Source organism: Budorcas taxicolor, chromosome 1 (genome assembly GCF_023091745.1).
Source record: "Budorcas taxicolor isolate Tak-1 chromosome 1, Takin1.1, whole genome shotgun sequence".
In the NCBI taxonomy this organism is placed as follows: Eukaryota; Metazoa; Chordata; class Mammalia; order Artiodactyla; family Bovidae; genus Budorcas; species Budorcas taxicolor.
Genome location: NC_068910.1, coordinates 135,451,328 through 135,476,224, shown reverse-complemented (window position 1 = coordinate 135,476,224; position 24,897 = coordinate 135,451,328). Strand labels below are relative to the sequence as shown.

Below are 24,897 nucleotides of genomic sequence, written 5' to 3'. Positions count from 1 at the left end.
AATAATGCCCTTGGAAGCCTTCTCTTTCCTTTATTGCAAGGAATAAGGCAGGATCTTTGGGTGGGGAAGACTACAGTAAATGGGTTCTGTGCTGTTTTACTGTTTGAAGCAAAAGAGTTTCTATTTGAAACATCACTTTCTTTTACCTCTGGTTTGATGAGAGTGGGGGGTAAGAATGACTTTATACAGTTAGGAAGTCAGTCTTAACTTTCATTAGTAGACCTTCTTATAACTTTGAAAAGGTTTTTGGAGAACTGTTTTCTTACTAGGAGTAGTATCGATTTAAAGTGTGTTTCTCAAAGTGTGGTCTGAGAGTCCCTGCTACCCTTTCACTGGGTCTGTAAGAACAGAACCATTTTCATAATAATACTAACTGGTTATTTGCCTTTTTCACAGTGTTGACATTTGGGCTGATAAATGTTGACATTTGGGCTGATAAATGAGAAGCAATGATTGGTCAAACTACTGCCATCTTAATTAAATCAGGACAGTAGAACCAAACTGCTGCTACTTGTTGAGTTCTTCACTGATACACACTTGCCGTTTTTTTAAAAAGCCAATTTTACTTATTAATGTTCTTGGCAAAGCAATAAAAATTAATTTCATTTGATCTCGACCCACATTTTTAAACTATTCTTTTTGATGAAATAGGAAGTGTACATAAAGCACTTCATATACTGAAGTGCTCTGGTTACTTTAAGGAAAAACACTTGTACGTGTTTGAGTTGAAACCTAAACTAGCTGCTTTTTTTTATGGAACACTATTTTTCTTGAAAGATTACTGACAAACTGTAGTTATTTAGAGTTAGGCATTTGGCAGACATTTTCTTGAATGTGAACAAAGCCTGTTAACTGCTTCAAGGCAAACAACTGACATTAATTGTTGCCAGTCATTTAAGGAAAAAACAGCTTTCATGCAGAACTTAGAATTTTAGAAAGTTAATGTCCATGATTGTGATCTTGTTAGCTTCCTAGTATTTAAAGGCTTTCTAATGAGATTCAGTTCAGTTCAGTGACTCAGTTGTGTCTGACTCTTTGCGACCCCATGAACTGCAGCACACCAGGTCTCCCTGTCCATCACCAACTCCCGGAGTCCACCCAAACCCATGTCCATTGAGTTGGTGAGGCCATCCAACCATCTTTTCCTTTGTCGTCCCCTTCTCCTCCTGTCCTCAATCTTTACCAGCAGCAGGGTCTTTTCCAATGAGTCAACTCTCCACATGAGATGGCCAAAGTACTGGAGTTTTAGCTTTAGCATCAGTCCTTCCAAAGAACACCAGGGCTGATCTTCAGAATGGACTACTTGGATCTCCTTGCAGTCCAAGGGACTCTCAAGAGTCTTCTCCAACACCACAGTTCAAAAGCATCAATTCTTCAGCAGTCAGCTTTCTTTATAGTCCAACTCTCACATCCATACATGACTGCTGGAAAAACCATAGCCTTGACTAGATGGACCTTAGTTGGCAAAGTAATGTCTCTGCTTTTTAATATGTTGGTCATAATTTTTCTTCCAAGGAGTAAGCGCCTTTTAATTTCATGGCTGCAGTCACCATCTGCAGTGATTTTGGAGCCCCCCCAAAATAAAGTCAGCCACTGTTTCCACATCTATTTCCCATGAAGTGATGGGACCGGATGCCATGATCTTCATTTTCTGAATGTTGAGCTTTAAGCCAACTTTTTCACTCTCCTCTTTCACTTTCATCAGGAGGCTCTTTAGTTCTTCTTCACTTTCTGCCATAAGGGTGGTGGCATCTGCATGTCTGAGGTTATTGATATTTCTCCCAGCAATCTTGATTCCAGCTTGTGCTTCCTCCAGCCCAGCGTTTCTCATGATGTACTCTGCATATAAGTTAAATAAGTAGGGTGACAATATACAGCCTTGACGTACTCATTTTCTTATTTGGAACCAGTCTGTTGTTCCATGTCCAGTTCTAACTGTTGCTTCCTGACCTGCATACAGGTTTCTCAAGAGGCAGGTCAGGTGGTCTGGTATTCCCATCTCTTTCAGAATTTTCCACAGTTTATTGTGATCCACACAGTCAAAGGCTTTGGCATAGTCAATAAAGCAGAAATAGATGTTTTCCTGGAACTCTCTTGCTTTTTCGATGATCCAGCAGATGTTGGCAATTTGATCTCTGGTTCCTCTGCCTTTTCTAAAACCAGCTTGAACATTTGGAAGTTCACGGTTCACATATTGCTGAAGCCTAGCTTGGAGAATTTTAAGGATTACTTTACTAACGTGTGAGGTGAGTGCAATTGTGTGGTAGTTTGAGCATTCTTTGGCATTGCCTTTCTGCTCAACTGGAATTCCATCACCTCCACTAACTTTGTTTGTAGTGATGCTTCCTAAGGCCCACTTGACTTTACATTCCAGAATGCCTGGCTCTAAATGAGTGATCACACCATTGTGATTATTTGGGTCATGAAGATCTTTTTTGTACAGTTCTTCAGTGTATTCTTGCCACCTCTTCTTAATATCTTATGCTTCTGTTAGGTCCATACCATTTCTGTCCTTTTTTGAGCCCATCTTTGCATGAAATGTTCCCTTGGCATCTCTAATTTTCTTGAAGAGATCGCTAGTCTTTTCCTATTCTATTGTTTTCCTCTGTTTCTTTTCATTGATCATTGAGGAAGGCTTATCTCTCCTTGCTATTCTTTGGAACTCTGCATTCAGATGTGTATATCTTTCCTTTTCTCCTTTGCTTTTCACTTCCCTTCTTTTCACATCTAATAATAATCTTCTGATGAGATTAGTGGTGACATTAACAGATAGTTATTTTTTTAAATATTTTATGATGAAAAGGTCAAATTTGGAATGTTTTGCATAACTCAGTGAACAAATATTTTCAAGCCACCAAAGCACACTGTTACAAAATTGTACATGGGTGAAATACCTGTTCTGATCAATATGTATTTGTATATGCAATATATATTAGATATCTGCTGCTGTTTAACAAATTGTTTCAAAATTTAACATCCTGAAACAACAAACGTTTGTTATATCACCATTTCTATGTGTTAGGAATCCAGGTGTGGCTTAGTCGGGTCCCTCTTTTATGGTCTCTCAAGCGTATAATCAAGGTGTCATGCAGGGCTACAGGCATCCCAAAGCATGACTAGAGGAAGAGTCTAAATTCACCTATGTGGCTGATGGTTGACTGGAGACATCATCAGTTCCTTACCACAGAGCAAATGAGAGAGCCAGAGAGAACAGCTCAGGATGGAAGCCACCATTTTTGTAACCTAATTATTGGAAGTGACATCCTGTCACCTCTGCCTCATTCTGCTTGATCCTGCCCATGCTCAAGATGTTCACGCACAGGTCATGAGATAGGGATAATTAGGTGCTGTCACAGAGCCTGCCTACCACATAGACCAGTAGATTTAAATGGAGCAGAGTATGAAAAGTTCATTGATAATATTTCAGATTCCATGTTGCTACCAACCTTTGGAAATGGCAACCCACTCCAGTATTCTTGCCTGGAAAATCCCATGGACTGAGGAGCCTGGTGGGATGCAGTCCACAGGGTCACAAAGAGTCGGACACGACTGAGTGACTTTACTTACTTATTTACTTACTTACCAACCTTTAAGAAATTACCTCTGATTGAGTTTGGTGTAGTAGCCAAGGAAAATGTTCACAATTATCTTAAAACTGTTAAAATACTCTTCTCTTTTACAATTTACATGCCTGTGTGAAGTTAAATATTTTTCTTCATATACTTGAATTAAAAGAGTAGCAGCAGATTGAATGCAGAAGCAGATCTAAAAATTCAGGCGTCTTCTCATACCAGTTATTAACAGAGATTTGTGAAAATGTGCAACACTGCTACTCTTCTCATAAATTTTTTTTTTCTCTGTTTCTCCCCTATTCTGACTGTGAAGCTCCAAATGAATCTCTTTTAGCTCTTTGCAGCTTAGTTTCTTTGACCTCAGTGACCAGTACTCTTACTTTGTGGGTAGTAGAGTAAGAACAAAGAGGACTGATGTTTACTTTTAGCATATGGTTTGGAAGAGTCTGGAAACCATGTATGAAGAGGCAGGCAGGAGTAATAATGGTCCTGAAGCTCGAGGTGTAGTGGCCTGAGGAGAGGTTCTTGCTTAGACTTAGGATAAATAAGGGGGAAACAAATGGGAATAGGTCATGAGTCCAAGAAATACGAGGGTAGTTGAAAAGCTAGCAGTAAGTACCTACGATGAATCTCTAGGAGGTTGAGAAGGGCTAAATTGGAGGCAGGGTTGGGGGAGTGAATATGTATATGTGTAAAGAACGTAGAATGTTGATTGGCCTGCCATTGGTAATTTAAAAATAGAAAAAAACTACCTTTTATATATTATGTACTACCTCTCTAATAATAATATGCTTTCTTAAGCAGCTGTTCTATGTCTTACCCGAAGATAATTCTTATTATGGTTAACAGTTGGTTAAAACTTTCTTAATTGTTATGGGTAAATAGTACTTGATAATGAGTTTTAAGAAATCATTGAGAAATTATTACTGCTAGAAACATATTTAAGATAGGAACTCTCAAATAAAAATAGTTCCAAGATTGAAAAGAATATTTCTTGCTTCTTCTATATAAAGGGAGGGAGAGAGAAATAATGCAATATTTAAATTTTATAAGTTTAATAAAATTTAAAATAAATTTGTATAATTTATTCAATAAAATAAAACAATTTATATGTAAAATTCAGGTTAAATTTGAAAGTCAAAGCAAAGTTAAAATATAGTAGCCTCTCATTTTTACCAAATTCCTTTTCCTAGAGATAATATTGTGATTCTTTAGTGTAAATACTGATATGCATATGTGCATAAATGATATGTGCTAAATCACTTCAGTTGTGTCCTACTCTTTGGGACCCCATGGACTATAGCCCACCAGGCTCCTCTGTCCATGGGATTCTCCAGGTAAGAATACTAGAGTGGCAAAATGGATTAAAGATCTAAACAAAAGACCAGAAACTATAAAACTGTTAGAGGAGAACATAGGCAGAACACTCTCCAACATAAATCACAGCAGGATCTTCTATGACCCACCTCCCAGAATATTGGAAATAAAAGCAAAAATAAACAGATGGGACCTAATTAAAATTAAAAAGCTTCTGCACAACAAAGGAAACTATAAGCAAGGCGAAAAGACAGCCTTCAGAATAGGAGAAAATAATAGCAAATGAAGCAACTGACAAACAACTAATCTCAAAAATATACAAGCAACTTATGCAGCTCAATTCCAGAAAAATAAACGACCCAATCAAAAAATGGGCCAAAGAACTAAATAGACATTTCTCCAAAGAAGACATACAGATGGCTAACAAACACATGAAAAGATGCTCAACATCACTTATTATCAGAGAAATGCAAATGAAAACCACAATGAGGTACCATTTCACACCAGTCAGAATGGCTGCAGTCCAAAAGTCTACAAGAAGGTGGGGAGAGAAGGGAACCCTCCTACACTGTTGGTGGGAATGCAAACTAGTACAGCCACTATAGAGAACAGTGTGGAGATTCCTTAAAAATCTGGAAATAGAACTGCCTTATGACCCAGCAATCCCACTCCTGGACATACACACCGAGGAAACCAGAATTAAAAGAAACACGTGTACCCCAATGTTCATCGCAGCACTGTTTATAATAGCCAGGACATGGAAGCAGCCTAGATGTCCATTGGCAGATGAATGGATAAGAAAGCTGTGGTACATATACACAATGCAGTATTACTCAGCCATTAAAAAGAATACATTTGAATCAGTTCTAATGAGGTGGATGAAAATGGAGCCGATTATACAGAGTGAAGTAATCCAGAAAGAAAAACACCAATACAGTATACTAACACATATATATGGAATTTAGAAAGATGGTAACGGTAACCCTGTATGCGAGACAGCAAAAGAGACACAGATATATAGAACAGTCTTTTGGGCCCTGTGGGAGAGGGAGAGGGTGGGATGATTTGGGAGAATGGCATTGAAACATCTAATATCATATATGAAACAAATCACCAGTGCAGGTTTGATGCAGGATACAGGATGCTTGGGGCTGGTGCACTGGGATGACCCAGAGGGATGGTATGGGGAGGGAGGAGGGAGGGGGGTTCAGGATGGGGAACACATGTACACCCGTGGTGGATTCATGTTGATGTATGGCAAAACCAATACAATATTGTAAAGTAATTAGCCTCCAGTTAAAATAAATTTAAATTAAAAAAGTACTGGAGTGGGTTGCCTTGCCCTTCTCCAGGGGAATCTTCCAAATGATATACTGACAGATAATGCTTTAAACAAATAAGTAATTTTTTAGCATGTGGTTCTGCATTTTTTTGTTATTTCTCTGTTTTGCTTTTTACTCAGTAGTTCTTAAAAAATTACCCTATATAATGGAAAATGCAGGCTGTTGCGAAGGATGCTTTGAACATGGGATTGGGGGACTTTAATAGTTTCTATCTGATCTTACTATCTAATCATCATTTCTTACAGAGTATTGTTCTAGTTACATGCTTGCTGGGCTTGCCATAAGCCAACTTAATAACTGTCACCCATATTGAAAGAATCATTAAATGTCCTTATTTAATGTATATAAAGACCTGGTAATTAAAAAAAATTTTTATATTATAGTTGATTTACAGTTGTGTGTTAGTTTTAGGTGTACAATAAAGTGATTCAGTTACACATAATATACATGTATCTATCCTTTTTCAGATTCTTTTCCCATTTAAGACCTGGTAAATTTTTTATGTTTAAGAACATACAGGAAGATAACATTTTGATGATTGCTTTTGAAACTTTATCTGTACAATACTTAAGAATTGGGTAGTAGACCCTATTCAATAGTATCAGAAGATATTGGTTCTATTTATTTCTCTGTAATTATAGGAAAAATTTACACTCTAAAATTAAAATTGTTTTTTGGTGTTTATAATTCTACATGTGTGCCACTTACTAAGAAGTAGTTCTTAAATATTATGGTTTAAAATTTACTCAAGTATTGTACTAAAGGGTAAGCAGATCCCTTAAAATAACCTGAATTTGGCATTTGGAGCATGTGTAAGATTCATCTCCATGTTGAATCATGCTCACAATCTTTCTTCCTGTCTTTTTACATAAGTTTGGCCAAGTCTTGACTGGACCTTAATTTTCTTTTTTATATAACAAAATGTTGGTCTGAAGATGGTTATGTTAAGTATATATGAATGACTTGAAGGTTTTAAAAATATTTTATTTTTTGGAAGAGGACACTATTATCAATCTGAGTGTCTTAAAATAAGAAATTCTTATAGATAAAGATATTTTAGAATTGTTAAAAAATTAATGTTTAAGCTTTTGTGTCAATTCTGTTTTTTTCTCCTAAAGCTCCTAAAAGACGACGGCCTGCACGTTCAATATTTGATGGTTTCCGGGATTTTCAAACTGAAACTAGTAGGTATCTATGGATCAGTTTATCATCTCCTTTTCGCTTCCTCCTTCTCTCCACCTCCATTCTTGTCTTTCTCTCCCTCCCCGTCTCCCGCAGATAAAACCAAGGTGGAAAAGCACCCATACACTCCCCTTCAAGTCAAGATCCTGGTTTGTTTTATATAATTGTTTTCTTGAAAAAAATGATTAATATTAGGCCTAATAACTTTGAGGATTCATCTTATTTAAAAAAGTAAATTATGAATTCAGTCTGTGATTGTTATTAACTCCCCCTTGCTGCTGCTGCTGCTGCTAAGTTGCTTCAGTTGTGTCCAACTCTGTGCAACTCCACAGACGGCAGCCCACCAGGCTCTTCTGTCCCTGGGATTCTCCAGACAAGAATACTGGAGTGGGTTGCCATTTCCTCTTCAGTGTGTGCAAGTGAAAAGTGAGAGTGAAGTCGCTCAGTCATGTCTGACTCTTCACAACCCCATGGATTGTATGTAGCCTACCAGGCCTCTCCGTCCATGGGATTTTCCAGGCAGGAGTACTGGAGTGGGTTACCATGTCCTTCTCCACCCCCTTGAGCTGAATTATTCTAAATTCTAACCTACTTGATTATAGAAGAATAAGAGAGGTGGATATAATATTAGAAATCTAATAATTTACAAACTTAACCCATTTCTGAATGAGCACTTAAATGCTGACTATAATAAAATAAAAACTGATTTTCCTCAGGAACCTGATATATGTCAGTTAAAGGAACGACTACAATGAAAATGATTATTATAGGGATTGAAAAATAGAAGAAAAAGCCATAATACCCCACGCAGCCACTATTAACATTTTGGCTACAGCTGTTTTAAAATAGGTTTTTGTCTTTCTGTGGAATAAATCAGAACGAGAATCTTGACCATCTACTTTTAGTGGATTTAGTACTGATTTAGTAATGGAACCCTAAAGAAAAGCACAGATATGTTTAGAGAATATGTGAGGAACTTTTGCACCATATTTGATTTTGTAATAATTTATAATGAGTTCATTGAAGCTCATATAGGTCTTATAACTTGAGAGAGTGGAATCCAGACTGACATAAGGCATCCAGGGAATCCTGTGCGCTCCCAGGAGCAGATGACAGTGGTAGTCATTGTCTCTCACTGGCAGAATTTTTCAAGATTGGGAATGTTGCTAGAAACAGCTGGAATGTAGCTAGATAAATTAAGGTGACTTTCAGAATTAGATAAATGGAGATGAAAGTTTTCTTGTATGCTTAAGTTCAGTTTGAGTATGTGAAGGAAATATTTTGAATAGTGACTGTTAGATAATTTTTGCCTTTATCCCTACCTTTGGATAGAGAGCACCAAGTCTTAAGATTTTTCCCTCCAACTCACTTTGTATTATTTTTCAGAGTCAGCCTTAGATCTTTGCATTTGAGATCAAGCACATTGTTCATTAGTTCTTACAATTGATACATTTTCTTAATTGGGAGATTTCATGACTTTTATGGCTAATTGAAACTTTCTTATCCTCCTGTGTTGCAGTTCGGCAAGAACAGGAATTAAGAAATGGAGGAGCAATAGATAAGAAACTAACTACCCTTGCAGATCTGTTCCGGCCACCCATTGATTTGATGCATAAAGGCAGTTTTGAAACAGTAAGTTGTTGGAGATTCTAAACCCAACCTCTGAATCCTTTTGCAATTTTTAGTGGCATTTTTCTAAGAGCAAAAAAAAGTTTTCAACATATAGAGAAATTAATGTCTTAATGAGATATCTAGAAAGTTACATTGATTTACGTTTCTACCACCAGTATATGATATTACCTAATAAAATCACTTTATTGTGTGGCATCATTTTAGAATCTGCCATTTTTTTAAAATTTTTTTTTTAAAATTTTTTAAAGTTTATATGTCTTTGACTACTACTGGGAATAGTCTCTGTGTGTTTTGGCCATTTGTGAATTGTTTATAGTTACCTTTTACTCATATTTTTATAAGGATCCAGGTGTGTTTGAAAAGAGTATCTCTAGTTGCAAAATATGTTCTCCTTCAGTTCTTGGTTTTAATTTAGCTGAAACCAAAGGAAAACCTTCTGGAGCAGGTTTATTTGATTGTCTGATAAATTATAAGCTCAATGAGGGCAGGGGAACCATGTTTCTTTTTATTATGGTAATCCTTTTGATCCAGTCTCTAGCGTTTAATAGGAACATGATATTTGTTAAATGAATGAGTTTAGTTGGGATTTTAAATATTCTTCTGTTGGTGTTCAAACAGCTTGATTTTGTGTGTTGACTGGCATGTTAATGCTCTGTTGAATCAGAAGAGCATTTCTATAGCTGTGTATCACTTAAATTTCAGGTAAGTCTGTTAGGATAAAGTAGGGCAAACACTTAACTACAAAAATGACATTAGTAGCTACATATTTGGAAGTGAATTATGATTGTGTTTTTAAAAACATTTTGCCCTTTAACGTAACACTTACACTAGCCTAAGTGAAATATTTAGGTTAAGAAATTTATTATAAGCTACTGCTTTCTGCATTCTTTAATTTTCTGAATTATAAAACCTGAAGGTGTTTGGCTGCATGTAACAAAATCCAAATAATGGAGGTTTGACCAGATGTGTTTCTTTTTGTTGTGTAAATAAAGTTCAGGGAGTCTGATGTCAGGTTATCAGCTCAAAAATGTCAGGTTAGATGTCTCCAGTTTTCTTCATCTTTCGCTCATGATCTTTAACATGGCAACTGCCTATCCTTTCTAATAACCATTGACGGAGAATAAGATAATATGTAAGAAAGAAAAATGATCTGAGTTTGTTTTGATGTGCTTTCTATTTTCATTAGCTTCTGTGTTGCTCAGGGGCTTAGTGAAGTAACTCTGAACTTGACTTAATATGGACACTTTGGCCTCATAAAAAGCAGTTAGTCTGCTGCTTGTTCATTAAGGGAAGATGTGAATCTTTCAATATTGTCATCTGGAGTTTGATTCAATTTGTTGTATCACCTTTTATTCTTTGTATTTTGTGACCTATGTTTTCAACTGTATTTTTTCACTGATAATACTCAACTTTATCATTTACAACTCTTTAAATGATATAAATATTCCCAGAAAAAGTAGGCATTTCATTATGATTAATGATATATCCATTAGTTTTATAAAAATAGAGAAGCAATATGCAAAATTAAGTTGCTGAAACTTAAGAGAGATGAATGTTAAAAATTAAAGGAATAATGAGGTTGCAAAGATTCGGACGCGACCAAGTGACTTTCACTTTCTTTGGTTGCTCAGGCAGGACCCATAGATTTGGATTAGATGTAGATCTGAGCTACAGTTTTACAAGTTTAGAAACTAGACTTTGTTGTTTCTTAGTGTAACTAGAGGTAGACCATGTGCAAGGGTTCTGCCTCATGCCTGTGAAGTTCATTCAATATTTAACAAGGCCGCCTATTGTAAGGCCTTGTTCTAGGGGATGGCTATTATATTTATTGGAATAAAGATTTAACTCCATGTGAGAGAGACCAGGAATGAAACAATAGCTTAAACAAGATAGAGGTCCATGCTTTTAGGATGGTTCTACTCTATGAAGTTACTAGGGATGCAGCTTTTCCTGTCCTCTTCTGCTGTTCCTTAGGCCTTGCTTGCCCTTGTCTGCATGATGCAAGGTGGCTAACCACCATCTTTGCTTTTCAGTTAGTATGAAGGAGGGAAGTGACTGAGAAGGGTACACCTTTTCCATTTAAAGGAACAACTTAGAAGTCACACACATCACTTCTCACATTCCATCGATCAGAACTTAGCAATGTGGCTACACCTAGTTGCAAAGGATACTAGGAAATTAAGATGCTTAGCTGAAAGTTGGAAATTCTGTTACTAAGGTGAAGGGAAACATGGGTATTTGTTATCTGTAAGCAGCTTCTGCCATAGGAAGGTAGTGGTGAACAAATTATACAAAGTCCTTTGACATAAAAAAGTTTATAATCTGTAGGGAGAAACAGACTAAACAAAAACCAAAAACAATATCTATATAACATATTTAGTATATATATGTTTTATGTATGTTTGACACACAAAAATTTCAAGTTACAGTAGTTGCTGGGAGAAAGTATAAAATAGAGTAAGGGAAGGAGAGAGAGGACTCTTGTTTGGGGACAAAGTGAGAGAATGTAAACCATAGAAGGATCTTAGGGAAGAGTAGAAAAACAGTTAAGTGTAAAGATACTAGTGTTGGAAAGAGTTCAGGCATATTTTTGGTATAGCCAAGGAAATTCATGTAGCTGGAGCTGAGTGAACAAGGCACTTAGGGTGAGTTATCTGACCTGGGGAAGGAAATATTTCTTATGTTTTCCTCTTTCCCTCTTAGCATGTAAGTTTCTTCTTTCCCCATTAGCATGAATACAGGGATTTTGTTTTATTTACTGTTCTGTGTCCATGGTGCATAGAAGGGTATCTGTCACACAATTGCCCTCCATAAATTATCTAGTGGTATAATCTAGAGTATATTGTAGAGAAAGAATCAGAACAATTTCCATAAAGTCTTTCTTGTTTTCATAACAAATGCATGTTTATTTGTAAAATTGCCATTCAGTTGGACATCCAGTTGGTTCTTCTAAAAGTACTTTAATTTCCAAAGTACTTGCTATAAATGCAAATTAAAATATTTTAATTAAAATGTAAAGAACTGACTCAGTAACAAAATACATAAGATAAAGTTTTTCTAGATAAACTTTATACATAGCTTATCTTTTTATTCAAATTAAGCAAAAACTAGACAAAAATTAAAAACCAACAAGGAGGGACTTCCCTGGTGGTCCAGTGGTTAAGACTGCACTGCCAGTGTAGGTGTGGGTTTGATCCCTGCTTGGGGAACTAAGATTCCATATGCCGTGAGGCACAGCCAAAAAAAAGCAACAAGGAAAAATAATAGTTTCCATTTCCATAAGAAAGCATAGTGCATATTTTAGTATATTTCATTTTCAACTTTATGCATATATATTTATTGAAATAGATTAATTTTTCCTCTATATCCTCTTTACGTACTTTTCCAACAGTGTAGGAGGGTTCCCTTACAGCCTCTCCAGCATTTGTTTTTTGTAGATTGATTTATTGATGGCCATCCTGACTGGTGTGAGGTGACACCTCGTTGTAGTTTTGATTTTTGATTTGCATTAAAAGTAATTTCTTAACATCTTTCAGTTGCTTTTGCTTATATAAGGCTTCTCCCATTGTAAGCTTTGTGCAGGAAGGGATTTTTTGGTTTGTTAACTGCTATAACTCCAGCATCTATAGCTGTACCTGAAATATGGTAGATATTCAAATGTCTGTTGAATGAATGAATCTGAATGAATGAAAGCATGACTGTGAATAGATGAATTTTTAAAAACAGTAGCAGATAGCTCTTATTGTTTTTGAACTCTGCCTTTTTAAAATTTTTCAGTGTTACGTGGGGTTTTTTTTGTTTGTTTTTTTGGGTTTTTTTGGTCAGTGTTGAAGTTAAGGCAGACTTAGTAAATTTACCTTATAGGGATGTGTATTATTTAGTCTGTCCCTCTAGAATGTTTTTTCTTTCTTCTCAAATACTTTTCTTCAGTTAAAGCAGTATAATTACTCACTTATCACCCATTTTTTAAATCCACATGCTTGCTATAGGCAAGGGATTAAGTGGAATACTATTACTTCCTAGAAGCAAGGAGTTATTAGATTTTGTATACTTAGAAATAAGCTTTTGACCGGTTAATTGTAGCTTTCTGGCTCATTATAAAGCTACTTCCTTTTAGAACTTGGATTTTCACCTTTGGAATCAGTAATGAATATTATAAAATTATTTTCTCTGGAAGATGTGTATAGAAAAGTAGAATAACAATTTTTTAAGATTGTGTAAACCTGCTTATTAAACAGAAGATAGTCTTACGTTTTCCCATACCTCCAAAATGATACGTGTTCTTCAGTTATTATTAATCTGAGTTTTAGCTGATTCTTAAGAATTTCCCATGTCACACTGATTTGGGGAAAAAATATATTGTTTCTCTGACAAAATCATTTAAAAGCTATGACTTCCATTTCATTGTTTCTATAAGAGGGTTTGAGGTAGCTTTTGCTCATTTGCTTTTCTGCCATCCTTTTCCAGTTCAGTAATATTTCTTAGATCATTGTTGTGATAAGGCAATGTAAGGGGAAAAAAAAGTACACACTCATAACTGATACTTGTGCTGTAAATTGGAGAGTCTTTTGGAGATCATTCTGAAACATCCTTTCATCTGTAGTTTCAGTTTTTAAATACACACCTAGGAAAACAACCCTGAGAGAAAAAATCCTCAGCAGCTTCTAGTGAAAGATTCATAGAGTGAATCTATAAAATGCCATGTGCCTAATAATTGAGATGAATATGATATTTGGAAATGTGTGTAAAGTGATGTTGAAAAAAATAACAAACTAATACACACATACTGGTTACAGTTATTAAAAAGAAGAGGTATATTTTTGGATAGGGATTAGTAGAGAAAGCACAATAGAATTGTGCCCTTGTTTATGGAATCTTTTTCAGGTGAAGAGGTTTACATGTTTACCAGTGCAATAAAATCCAGCCACTCTAATAAATAACAATGGGTAAAAGGAAAACAATTCATTTAAATTTGAAAAATGCTTGCAAATGGACTGTATAATTATACATGTATATATAAGCAAAAATGTAATTAATGTTTATACACAGAAAACTCTAGGTGTCATACTTGAGCAAAAAAACTTAGTATTTACTTGGAAAGAAGATAACTTCTGAATTCTGAAACACACCTGTTACCAAGTAGAAACTTTCTAGTAATTGTTATGTAACTTTATTCTTACAGGCCAAAGAGTGTGGCCAGATGCAAAATAAGTGGCTGATGATAAACATTCAAAATGTACAAGACTTTGCATGCCAGTGCCTCAACCGTGATGTATGGAGCAACGAAGCTGTGAAGAATATTATCCGGGAACATTTCATTTTCTGGCAGGTGGGGAGAGTTAATCAAACATTTTATAGCATTTTACTTTGGTAGTATGTGGTGTCCAGGAGGAGGAAGTAGGTTATAAGCTAAAAAAAAACAGCTGAATTAAATTATTACATATGAAAACATAAAGCCACCCATAATGGCTAAGATAGTAAAGACAAAAGAAAATTAGAGCATCAGTGAAGGGAAGGAGGAAAAAACGGAAGCAAGCCAAAAAAAAAAAAAGAACCAAGCCATATAACCATATAGTACACATACTTCAGAAGAATTTTAACATCATTTTTTAACCATCTTGATATGAGTGTATAGCTGTACTGTTTAACAGAAATGTAATACGATTAAAATTTTATTGTAGCCACATTTTTAAAAGTCAAAAGAAACAGGTGATTGATTTTAATATATTTTAAAAACCATTATCTGTGATATAAAACTAATGTTAAAATATTGATTGAGGCATTTGGGTTGTGGGTTTTGTTTTTTTGGGTGTTAAGTTTTCAGGATCTAGTATGTATTTTACATTTACAGTATAGCAGTTAGGATTAGTCACATTTCAAATGCTTCAGTAGCACATGTTCTGGGGGCTACTATAATTGATAGTGCAGATGTAGAAGATTTGAAGGAATTGAGAAACTTTTGTTTAATATGTTGATTTTAGCTTGAGTTTGGTAATCTTTAACTGTATGTCCTTAAATTTGTCACTTAGTCTTTCTGGCTCTGGTTTCTTTTTATATAAATTACCATGCTAACAGTAGGTGATCTTGTTCCAGCACGGGTTCAATCTCTGGTCAGGGAACTAAGATCCTGCATGCTGTGCAATGCAACAAAAAAAATTTTTATAAAAAATAAATACTTCTGAATTAATTTTTTCCCCACTCTAAGATATGCTGTTAGTGTTAGTAATTTGCCAGTTCATTCTTTACAGGCCCCTGAATTCAGTAAGTTTTTTTCTGAACAGTAACCTTTTATTCAACAACTATTGATTGAGCATCTGTTTGCCTAGAGGTATGCTGGGCACTTGAGTTGATAATCTTAACATATTGTGATTTATTAAGATATATGTAGTTGAGAGTCAGAAGTGACATAGATGGACAGGTGACTTGAAAAGGAAGAACTGGGTCAAGGAGGAAGGATGGATTGCTGTATTTCTGTAAGGGTCAGAAGTGACTCTGAAGGCAGGAAGTGAAGAGTTCAGATTAGGTGACCTTCATTTTCTCTGTAGGCAATGAGAGCCTAATATACCAAAGGTGTTTTTGGAGAATTAATAGCTGTTGGTATATAACAAGGTACTTTTTTAAGAGGCTGATTTTTTTTTTTAATATGTATAATGACTTAACAGGTCTATCACGACAGTGAGGAAGGTCAGAGATACATACAGTTTTATAAGCTAGGGGATTTCCCCTATGTTTCCATCTTGGATCCACGGACAGGTAAGGTGTATTTCAGCTTACGGCCTTTAACCTATCGTGTATGTTTCAATTACCTAAATAATCTTCAATTTTATCTTGGGTCCAGTTTCAAGATTGTCTGTAGTAATGTATATGAAAGGTTCTTGTTCATGTGCCTCTGAATTACTTAAAAATCTATTGATGTGTGTATTTAGGGAGTTTGTTAGGAAACAACTTTGGGAGATGGTAGTATTTTAAATTTGCAGTTCTGTTCTTTCAAAGAATAACAGTTTATCTTATCATTTTTAAGGATCCCCTTAGGTCATTTATTTAAGACTGTTCAGATACTCATTGTAATCCCACCAGAGAAGCAGAGGGTAGAGCTAGTTTCATTATTAATTGATTGAGTTTTGTATATGTATTGCTTTGTCTGAATCTCTTCTTCCTAAATAGCAATAAATGATACCAGCAGATAACGTAGTTGTTCTATCATGAAGGCTGGGAATCTCTTAGGTTCGTTATAATTAATGTATCTTCTAGGTTATGAAGACACTAACTTAAGTGGTGATGGGTGGGGATATGTTCCCAGTAAACTTTAATTGTGGTATGCTGAAAGAAATACTTAGTGAGAATTCAGAAAGGATGTTGGTTTTATTATATTTCTATATCCTGGTTTTTAATCTTTAGGTCAGAAGCTTGTAGAGTGGCACCAGTTAGATGTATCTTCTTTCTTGGACCAAGTAACGGGATTTCTGGGTGAACATGGGCAATTGGATGGACTTTCTAGCAGTCCCCCCAAAAAATGTGCCCGTTCAGTAAGTATGACTGAGAAGTGGTGATGGGCAATTAAATATAATTGTATAGAAGTGCCTTGTGTAAAATGTTTGAGGTTAAGATGGTAAAGATAATAATGTAAGTGGCAGACAGTTAAAATATGTGGCTGTACAGCATCTTACATTTTGATAGTTTCCCACATAAGGGTTCTTTCTTCTCAGTGAAATTGCAAGATTCGTATTTCCACTCTCACTTGCCACCAGGGTCAGGCATGGGACCTAAGGCCTGGATTTAGAACTGAACAATGTGAATGTTTAACACTGAGCAGGGCAGCTCACCTGTGAGCCCAGTAACAGAGAAACCCACGTTTTGAGAGGCAGTACTGTTTGGACTGTTGGAATCCATGTTTAAGCAGCAGCAGAAATGATATTTTTGCTAGAACATCTCTCGTGGTGTAGTTGGGCATTATTTCTGATTACATAGCTTTAGGCCCTAGCTCTCAGGCCCACCTAAAGATTATTTCTATATTTAATTCTATAATATGCTATTACTAGGCAGACCTACTTGATAATTGATAGCAAAATTAGTTTTAAGTAAGAGACCTTCAAAGTTGTGGGAATCTTTCATTGATTATAGGAACTATTTGGGTTTGATGGCAGTGAGGATGGAATTAATTATAGAGAATCTGACTTTAGTAGTCTAGTACCATGCAATAATGAAACAGTTCCTTAAATTATTACTGAAAGTAAAGTGCACATTTAAGGAGAGGCTATGAATACTTGCCAAGGGTTTGTATAGAATTCATTTTTCCTCCTCCATTACTCATGAATTTTACTTAAGTAGAATTCTTTTTTAAGACATCAAAAAATCCAGGAAGTTTCTGTGACTTCGCTGAGAGGGTTTTCTCATCTTTTGCAATCATAGGCTGAAATTGTCAAAATCCAGAGCCTGAGCTTTTGAGTTGCTGAATTACAACATAAATTTGGTTTAATATTTCACCAGATGTCTTATAAAAGTTAAGGAACTTGGTAGGGAAAAGAGTGGGGCCATAAAATTGGACAATTACATAGGGCTTATTTGGGTGACTAGTACCTCAGACCCCACTTCTGAACTAAATAATTCTCTGACTTAAATTCTGATCAACTCTGTACAAGAGAAACTGCAACACATAATAGCTTAAACAAGGAAGACATCTTTTCTCAATAAGAAGTTCAGAGGGAAGCAGTCTAGGACTTGACTGCTGTGGATGTCATCAAGGAACCAGGTTCTTTCTCTTTTTCTCCCCCCACTTCCATCCTTAGTCTTGGCTTTTGTCCTCATGATTATGGTATAGATGCTGTGCTCCCAATATCACAGTCTAATGGACAAGGAGAAAAGAGGTGATATCTTTATTACAAAGATAAACAGCCACAGATAAAGAATTCTGCTTATTTTTGCTGGACACAGTTGCTTGGACACCGTTGAGGTACCTTTTAATAAGGAAGCAAAGATCCTAATTGTGTCTATAAAAGGAAGCATGCCCCACTAAAAAATTGCATTTACCAGTTTCCCTTGCAGCTAAAAAAAAATTGTGGAATGGAACTAAAGCATCACTTACAGAGAAAGTGAATAACTAAGTGCCTGTATTAAAAAAGAAAGCCTCAAATTAATGACTTAAGTTTCCATCTTAAATGAGATGAAAAAGGACCCACACAGAAAAAAATTAAATCAAACCCAAACTATGCAGAAAGAAAAGGGGAAAGAACAAAGATCAACCAGTAACTTAGAAAACAAAAGAAAAAATTAAATGAAACCAGAAGCTTGTTTTTTAGAAAGTCAATAAAATTGGTAAGCCTCTAGTCAGATGGTCAGGGGAAAAAAGCCACAAATTACCAATTACAGGATTGGGAGAGGAGCCATCCATATAGATATTACAGTTATTGAAGAAATAATAAGTAATACAGTGAATAACTTTATGTCAAATACTTGACCCTTTAGGTAAAAAGGACAAATTCCTAAGAAGACACAACCTGCTAAAGCTCATTAAAGGAAAAACAGATACCTGAATAGTCCTATTAATATATCTATTAATTAAATTGAATTTGTAGTTTAAAACTTCCACAAAGAAAACTATGCCCAGGTGGCTTCCCTGGTAAATGTCTTTAATTTTTAAGGAAGAAATAATGCTAATTCTACACAAACTCTTCCAGGAAACCAAAGGGGAAGAAATACTGCCTAGTTCATTGTGAGGCCAGCATTAACTTGATATCAAAACCAAAACCAAAAACTGAGCTTTGTTTTACAAGGAAAACAAAAGACAAAGAAATTAAACCAATAACCCTTATTAACAGGGATACAAAAATTCTTGACAAAATTTTCATAAATGAGTCTGATTTATAAAAAAGCAGTGTATTCAACCAAGCAGTTTATAAAAAAGCAGTGCATCCTAACCAAGTGGGTTTTAGCTCAGGAATGCAAAGTTGGTTTAATGTTAGACAACCAACCAATGGAGTTCACTAAAAAAGAAAACCATATTATCTGCCTCAAGTACAAAGTTAAATAGAAGTAGGATCTTGTAAGTTAGGAATCAGAGGAGAATGAATGTTGAATAGGAAGCCAGCAGTATCTACTATGGTGGCAGTCTTTAAAATCAAGCTGCATGCTGTGTAATACCATTATTTTAAACCTACAGTTCACTTAAGCCATTGCTGGTCACATGGGTACATCTACTTGCCTTTTTATTTATTTATATATATATTTGGTGCTAAATTAGCCTTAGTGAAAGTGAGTGAAAGTGAACTCACTCAGTCCTGTCCGACTCTTTGTGACCCGTGGACTAAGTCGCTTCAGTGTCCAACTCTGTGCGACCCCATAGACGGCAGCCCACCAGGCTTCCCCGTCCCTGGGATTCTCCAGGCAAGAACACTAGAGTGGGTTGCCATTTCCTTCTCCAATGCTTGAAAGTGAAAAGTGAAAGTGAAGTCGCTCAGTCGTGTCCAACCCTCAGCGACCCCATGGACTGCAGCCTTCCAGGCTCCTCCATCCATGGGATTTTCCAGGCAAGAATACTGGAGTGGGGTGCCATATACTTCTCCAGGGGATCTTCCCAACCCAGGAATCGAACCCAGGTCTCCTGCATTGCAGGCAGATGCTTTACCCTCTAAGCCACCAGGAAAGTCCAATTTATATATATTTTTTGGTGCTAAATTAGCCTTAAGTAAGTAAGTAAAGTCGCTCAGTCGTGTCCGACTCTTTGCGGCCCCATGGACTGTAGCCTACCAGGCTCCTCCCTCCATGGGATTCTCCAGGCAAGAGTACTGGAGTGGGTTGCCATTTCCTTCTCCAGGGGATCTTCCCAACCCAGGGATCAAACCCAGGTCTCCTGCATTCCAGGCAGACACTTTAACCTCTGAGCCACCAGGGAAGCCCCAAATTAGCCTTAAGTTGCCTTAAAATTTAAAAAAAAAATTTTTTTATGTTATTGGCAGATAGGGTAAGCTAAATTGAAACTCCTTTAGATTTTTGTTAGCAACCTGAACTTTTTATTGTGGAAAATTTTAGAACAGAAGGAGTTTATTGAGCTTCTGTGTGTCCATTAACTAATTTCAGTCATTAACAACTTGTGGTGAGTCTTGTTTCAGCTATACCCCGTCCTTTGAAGCAAATCTCAGGATTCATTGTTTTATTTATTATTAATTCTTTGGCATGTATCTTTAAAAGATAAAAGATTCTTTTTATTTTTAGAAATAATCACAGTATCCCTAACATACCCGCAGAAAATTAACTGTAGTTCCTTTATATCATAAAATATCCAGTGTTCAGCTTTTGACTGTCGTAAAAAATCTTTTTGTATAGTTTGGATTCACTCTAGTAATGCCTGTTTTGCGATTCAACAAGTTTAGTGAAATCTGTGACAGTAGGACTTTTCCACGGGGAGAACTGTTGAAAGTCGCTTTTTGTGGTCGGTCACAATGAGAACCTTCATTGAAATTAAGTTTGGAAAAATGTAGTTGTTTTTTCATATTTTTTATACAGTATTTTGTTTTGTTTGAATGTTAAAGATCTGACTGTTAGATTTTTTTGTAAAATGATCATTACTAAGTTATTTATTTACTGATAGCCTTCTGTGTGCCAAAGCAGTGCTGGTTAGTGAGCAAGATAGACATCTTTCTTTGTGCTTAGTCATGTTAAAGACTCATGTTTTGACTTTTATATTTAAAACCTTAATTCATGTCTTGTTCTGGGCAAGGAATAAGTTGTTTTCTTGATTTTATTCACTTTGATTTCCCCCACCCCACATCCTGCCAAGTCCTGTGCTTGCAATCATTGTGCCAGATGGTGTGACAGTTTTTATTTTTGTGTTTAAAATGCCATTCCAACTTGGCTGTTTAAGACAAAGTTGTTGCCCTCAAATAGCTTAAAATTTAGTAGAAGAGATACATCCAGCAGACAATAATAATGGCAAGCTGACTGTTTGATTTCCCATGCCCTATTTGACTTGATTATTTTTTTGGTTTAACTGTTTTCTTTTTCTTTCTACCCATGTTGTATGACTGCATCTTGCAGGAGAGCCTTATAGATGCAAGTGAAGACAGTCAGCTAGAAGCTGCCATCAGAGCCTCCTTACAAGAGACACATTTTGATTCCACACAGACAAAACAGGATAGCCGCTCAGATGAAGAATCTGAATCTGAACTTTTTTCTGGCAGTGAGGAGTTCATATCTGTTTGTGGCTCTGATGAAGAGGAGGAGATAGAGAATCTTGCCAAGTCTAGAAAGTCTCCCCACAAAGATTTGGGGCATAGAAAAGAGGAGAACAGAAGGTCAATGACTGAGCCCCCTGCCAGAACTGAGCCTGGAACAGCCACAAACCACCAAGGATTGCCAGTCATGGATTCAGAAATATTGGAGATGTCACCTGAAAAATCAGATGGAATAGTAGAGGGCATTGATGTAAATGGTGGGTCATATTTTAAACTTCCTTTACTTAAAACTTTAATATTACTGAAGAGAATTATTTGTTTAAATTAGTGTTCTGTCACACAGCTATATATATATTTTTTTTAACCCTTTCTTTAGGACCAAAAGCACAGCTGATGTTGCGGTATCCAGATGGAAAAAGGGAACAAATCACTCTTCCAGAGCAAGCTAAACTACTAGTAAGTTATATCTAATTTACTTGAAGCAGAAAAACTAATTGGTGTAATTTGCTTGATGATTCTTTGATATGGGTGTTGGTTAGGTCTCTAACTGGAAACTTCACTGTGGTGAATCTTTAATTCTCACTGCTTTATTTCCTCCCCACCTTATCTTGGGCATCTTGCATAGTCTGTTCTAGTCAAGGCTTCTCTGTTCCATAGCTGCTTGCAATAGAAACCCAACTGAAATTATTACCTGGAAAAGGAGTGAGGTTTATTTAAAGACTGTAGTGGGGCCTCCTGGATTTCCTAGTAGTTAAGAACCATGACTATTTTCTGTGTGTTTCTCTTGTGGGGCCTGTTGAGTTTCCCACTTGTGATTCTCTGCTTCATACCATTCTTCTCTCTGTATTCTGATGACTGTTGGAAAACAGCCTGTACATAATCCGTAATAGGGATGTATTGAGAGCTTTTCCTCTAGAGTCCATAGCTGATAAGCCTTTCTTTTGTGTTTTTCAACTCCTGGAAAAGAGAATGAATCTGACTTGTTTAGATTAGCCTATGAATGAATCCTCCTTGGGTCAAGTGTTTATACCTGGCCATTGCTGTGGCTGAAAATAATTAGACTCTTAAAGACTGTGATGAATGCAGGCAGGCCCTAGCCTCTGGTGTTAATACCTAGAATGTCTCCTAGTCTAGTAATTGGAAAGGAATGGGAGATGAAACAATGAATACAAGTATAGACCACTTTTTTGAGAAGATTGGTTTTGAATCTAGAGTGAGGAGTGAGCAGCAATCAGGGGAAAAGATGATTGAAGGAGAGACTAAGCATGTTTAAGTCTGATGGGAAGCATCTGTAGAAAAGATGTTGAAGATACATGTAAAAGAATAGTTTGTGGTGGTGGCATGGCAAGAGAAGGCAAAGGATTCAGTGCACAACTGACAAGATAGGATGAAGGATGTATCTTCCCTGATAAATAGCAGGAAGGAAAACTAATGAAATGTTTAAAAATGAGGATAATAATTTTATAAACAGAAATTAGGTTTGTTTATTGATGAGACAGTAATAACCCTGAACACTTCAATGTCATTTACTGGCTATTAATTATTGAGTACAGGTTTAGTATCTCCCCATGCAAAGTGTTATATTGCCATTTCTACAAGAGTAAGCTTCAGTTTTTATAACTTAAACTTACATCTTATCTGATATAAAAATGAATATTGTGTATTTTTTAATTATTCATTATGTTCTGTCTTGTGTTCCCATTTAACAGCTTTGTCTTTTCTCTTGTTTTTCATAGGCTTTGGTGAAGCATGTCCAGTCTAAAGGATATCCAAATGAACGTTTTGAACTTCTCACCAATTTCCCTCGGAGGAAACTCTCTCATCTGGACTATGATATTACATTACAGGAGGCAGGCCTTTGTCCTCAAGAGACTGTCTTTGTACAGGAAAGAAATTAACATCATGGCCTGACCTCTCTCAGCTTACCCCTTTTTTTCCCTTTTTCTGTGAGATACCATGTCACTGAGTATGCATTTTGGCTCATAGGACCATAGAGCCAAAGTTGGGCAAGCAAGTCACCTGCCTTCTTTTCTGTTTCTTGTTCTCTCCTGTAATCAGCCTCACCTCCCGCCCTACCCCCCCCCCCAACGCCTTTTTTTCCTCCTCTCCCATTTCCTTCTTTTTCCTACTTTTTTCTCTCTTTCTTACCTAATCTGGTGACCAAATGGAAGTGTTAGGATAAGACCTCCTAGTACTGGCAGCAGGAAATGTGTGTTCCAATAAGTGGTCTCTTACACAGCACTTTTAGGGGATCAAATGAAATGTTACTCTTCAGACTCCTTTGGTAAAGGAATGGCCAGATTCAGAATAAGAACAGCCTCTCTGTTTTGTAAGCCCTTTTTTAGTAGGGAGAAGAAATTCTCTTAACACATGTTTTGTTTTGTTGTTCATGTAGGAAATACCACGTAACAAAGTGCCCAGGCTTTTGTTTACATGGAAGAAGCATCCTTTATAATTACTGCTCATTATATTTAATATTTTTCTCAAAGAACTGCCATCTAGAATTATTTCCATGATATGTGTTCTTGACAGAAAGAGTGTTAAATTAGGGTGAGTAGCATGGAGTGGCTTTCAATATCCTAGCCTGAGACAGCTTTCTTCGTTATTACTCTATAAACTATCTTGATCCTGCTAATCTTGGAATGGACATTTTGTGAGCACGTTGTGGTGACTAGAATAGGAAGGTACTTGCTGTTTTTGCCAGTACAGCATATTAATTCCTTTGGCCCTTCCATTGTTTGGGTCCACAAGTGATCTATAGGAAGGCAGCTGTTCAGTAATCATGAGTACAATGGCTTGTAGTTGTAACCACTATGGTTATTGATTGTCCTATGTGCTTTAAGGCATACTTAATGTATGCCCTGGGGGAAAAAGAAGTTGAAGCTGAGAGTTGCTAACCATGTTCCTTTGGTTAGAAATAATGATTTATCTTTTACCCTTGGTTGGAACTGTCTCTGAAAGGCTCTGGTGATTGAATGAGCTTAATTCCTCATGCAGTTTTTTACAAAAGGTATCAAAACTGAAAACTTAGCTCTAATAGGAGGACCTTTAAAATCAGTTCATAAGACAACATTTAGTAATGGAAGTGGGGAAGATTACCTGTAATTTTCGGGTGTGAGTTTTTTCTGCCAACAAAAGCCACATTCAAATTGTAGTTGGTGAGCGCTTTTTTCAGTGTTATTTAGAAGAGGTCGTCTTGAATCTGTAATACGATTAGACTTACCAGCTTCACATTATGCTCAATTCTTATTTTGAGCTTTAGAGTCCTCTGAACGGGTAGTAGTAATTCTGGTGGCAAAATCAGAACTTTAACTTGTTATAAAATCATAATACAGAGTGAACCTGTTTTGTTGATTGGGATTTTGATTGATTGATTATTCTACTTGAGGAACATAAATTGCTATTACTCAGAGACCTTTAGGTTCCCATCTATTTTATTAAGATCACTCTCTTGGCAACTGGGGGATTAAAAAAAAAAGATGCTTGTGTGTTGCTAGTACACAATTAGAGAATACGGTTTCTAATGGTTGGACTTTGAGGGACCCTCCCTAAAGAATGAGTTATGTATGTCCTCAAGGAAATCATGGAAAATTCTGTTTATTCTTCAGTGAGTCCTTTTGAATTAATGTTCTTACATTTTTTTCTAAGTCTGTGTAAGTGCTTATGTATAAGTATATAATTGTA

General features: G+C 36.2%; 1 protein-coding gene across 1 annotated transcript in view; it reads left to right on the top strand.

Moving 5' to 3' along the window:
* UBXN7 (UBX domain protein 7) overlaps window positions 1-23,618 on the top strand; it is a 49,241-nt gene extending 25,623 nt beyond the window's left edge. Inside the window, exons 4-11 of the mRNA XM_052644196.1 lie at window positions 7,351-7,416; window positions 8,934-9,046; window positions 14,229-14,375; window positions 15,709-15,799; window positions 16,445-16,572; window positions 21,077-21,470; window positions 21,590-21,669; window positions 22,950-23,618. Coding sequence (XP_052500156.1) covers window positions 7,351-7,416; window positions 8,934-9,046; window positions 14,229-14,375; window positions 15,709-15,799; window positions 16,445-16,572; window positions 21,077-21,470; window positions 21,590-21,669; window positions 22,950-23,111 — 1,181 coding nt within the window. The 3' untranslated portion in view covers window positions 23,112-23,618. The remainder of the gene's footprint in view (window positions 1-7,350; window positions 7,417-8,933; window positions 9,047-14,228; window positions 14,376-15,708; window positions 15,800-16,444; window positions 16,573-21,076; window positions 21,471-21,589; window positions 21,670-22,949) is intronic.
* Window positions 23,619-24,897: the final 1,279 nt, after the last annotated feature.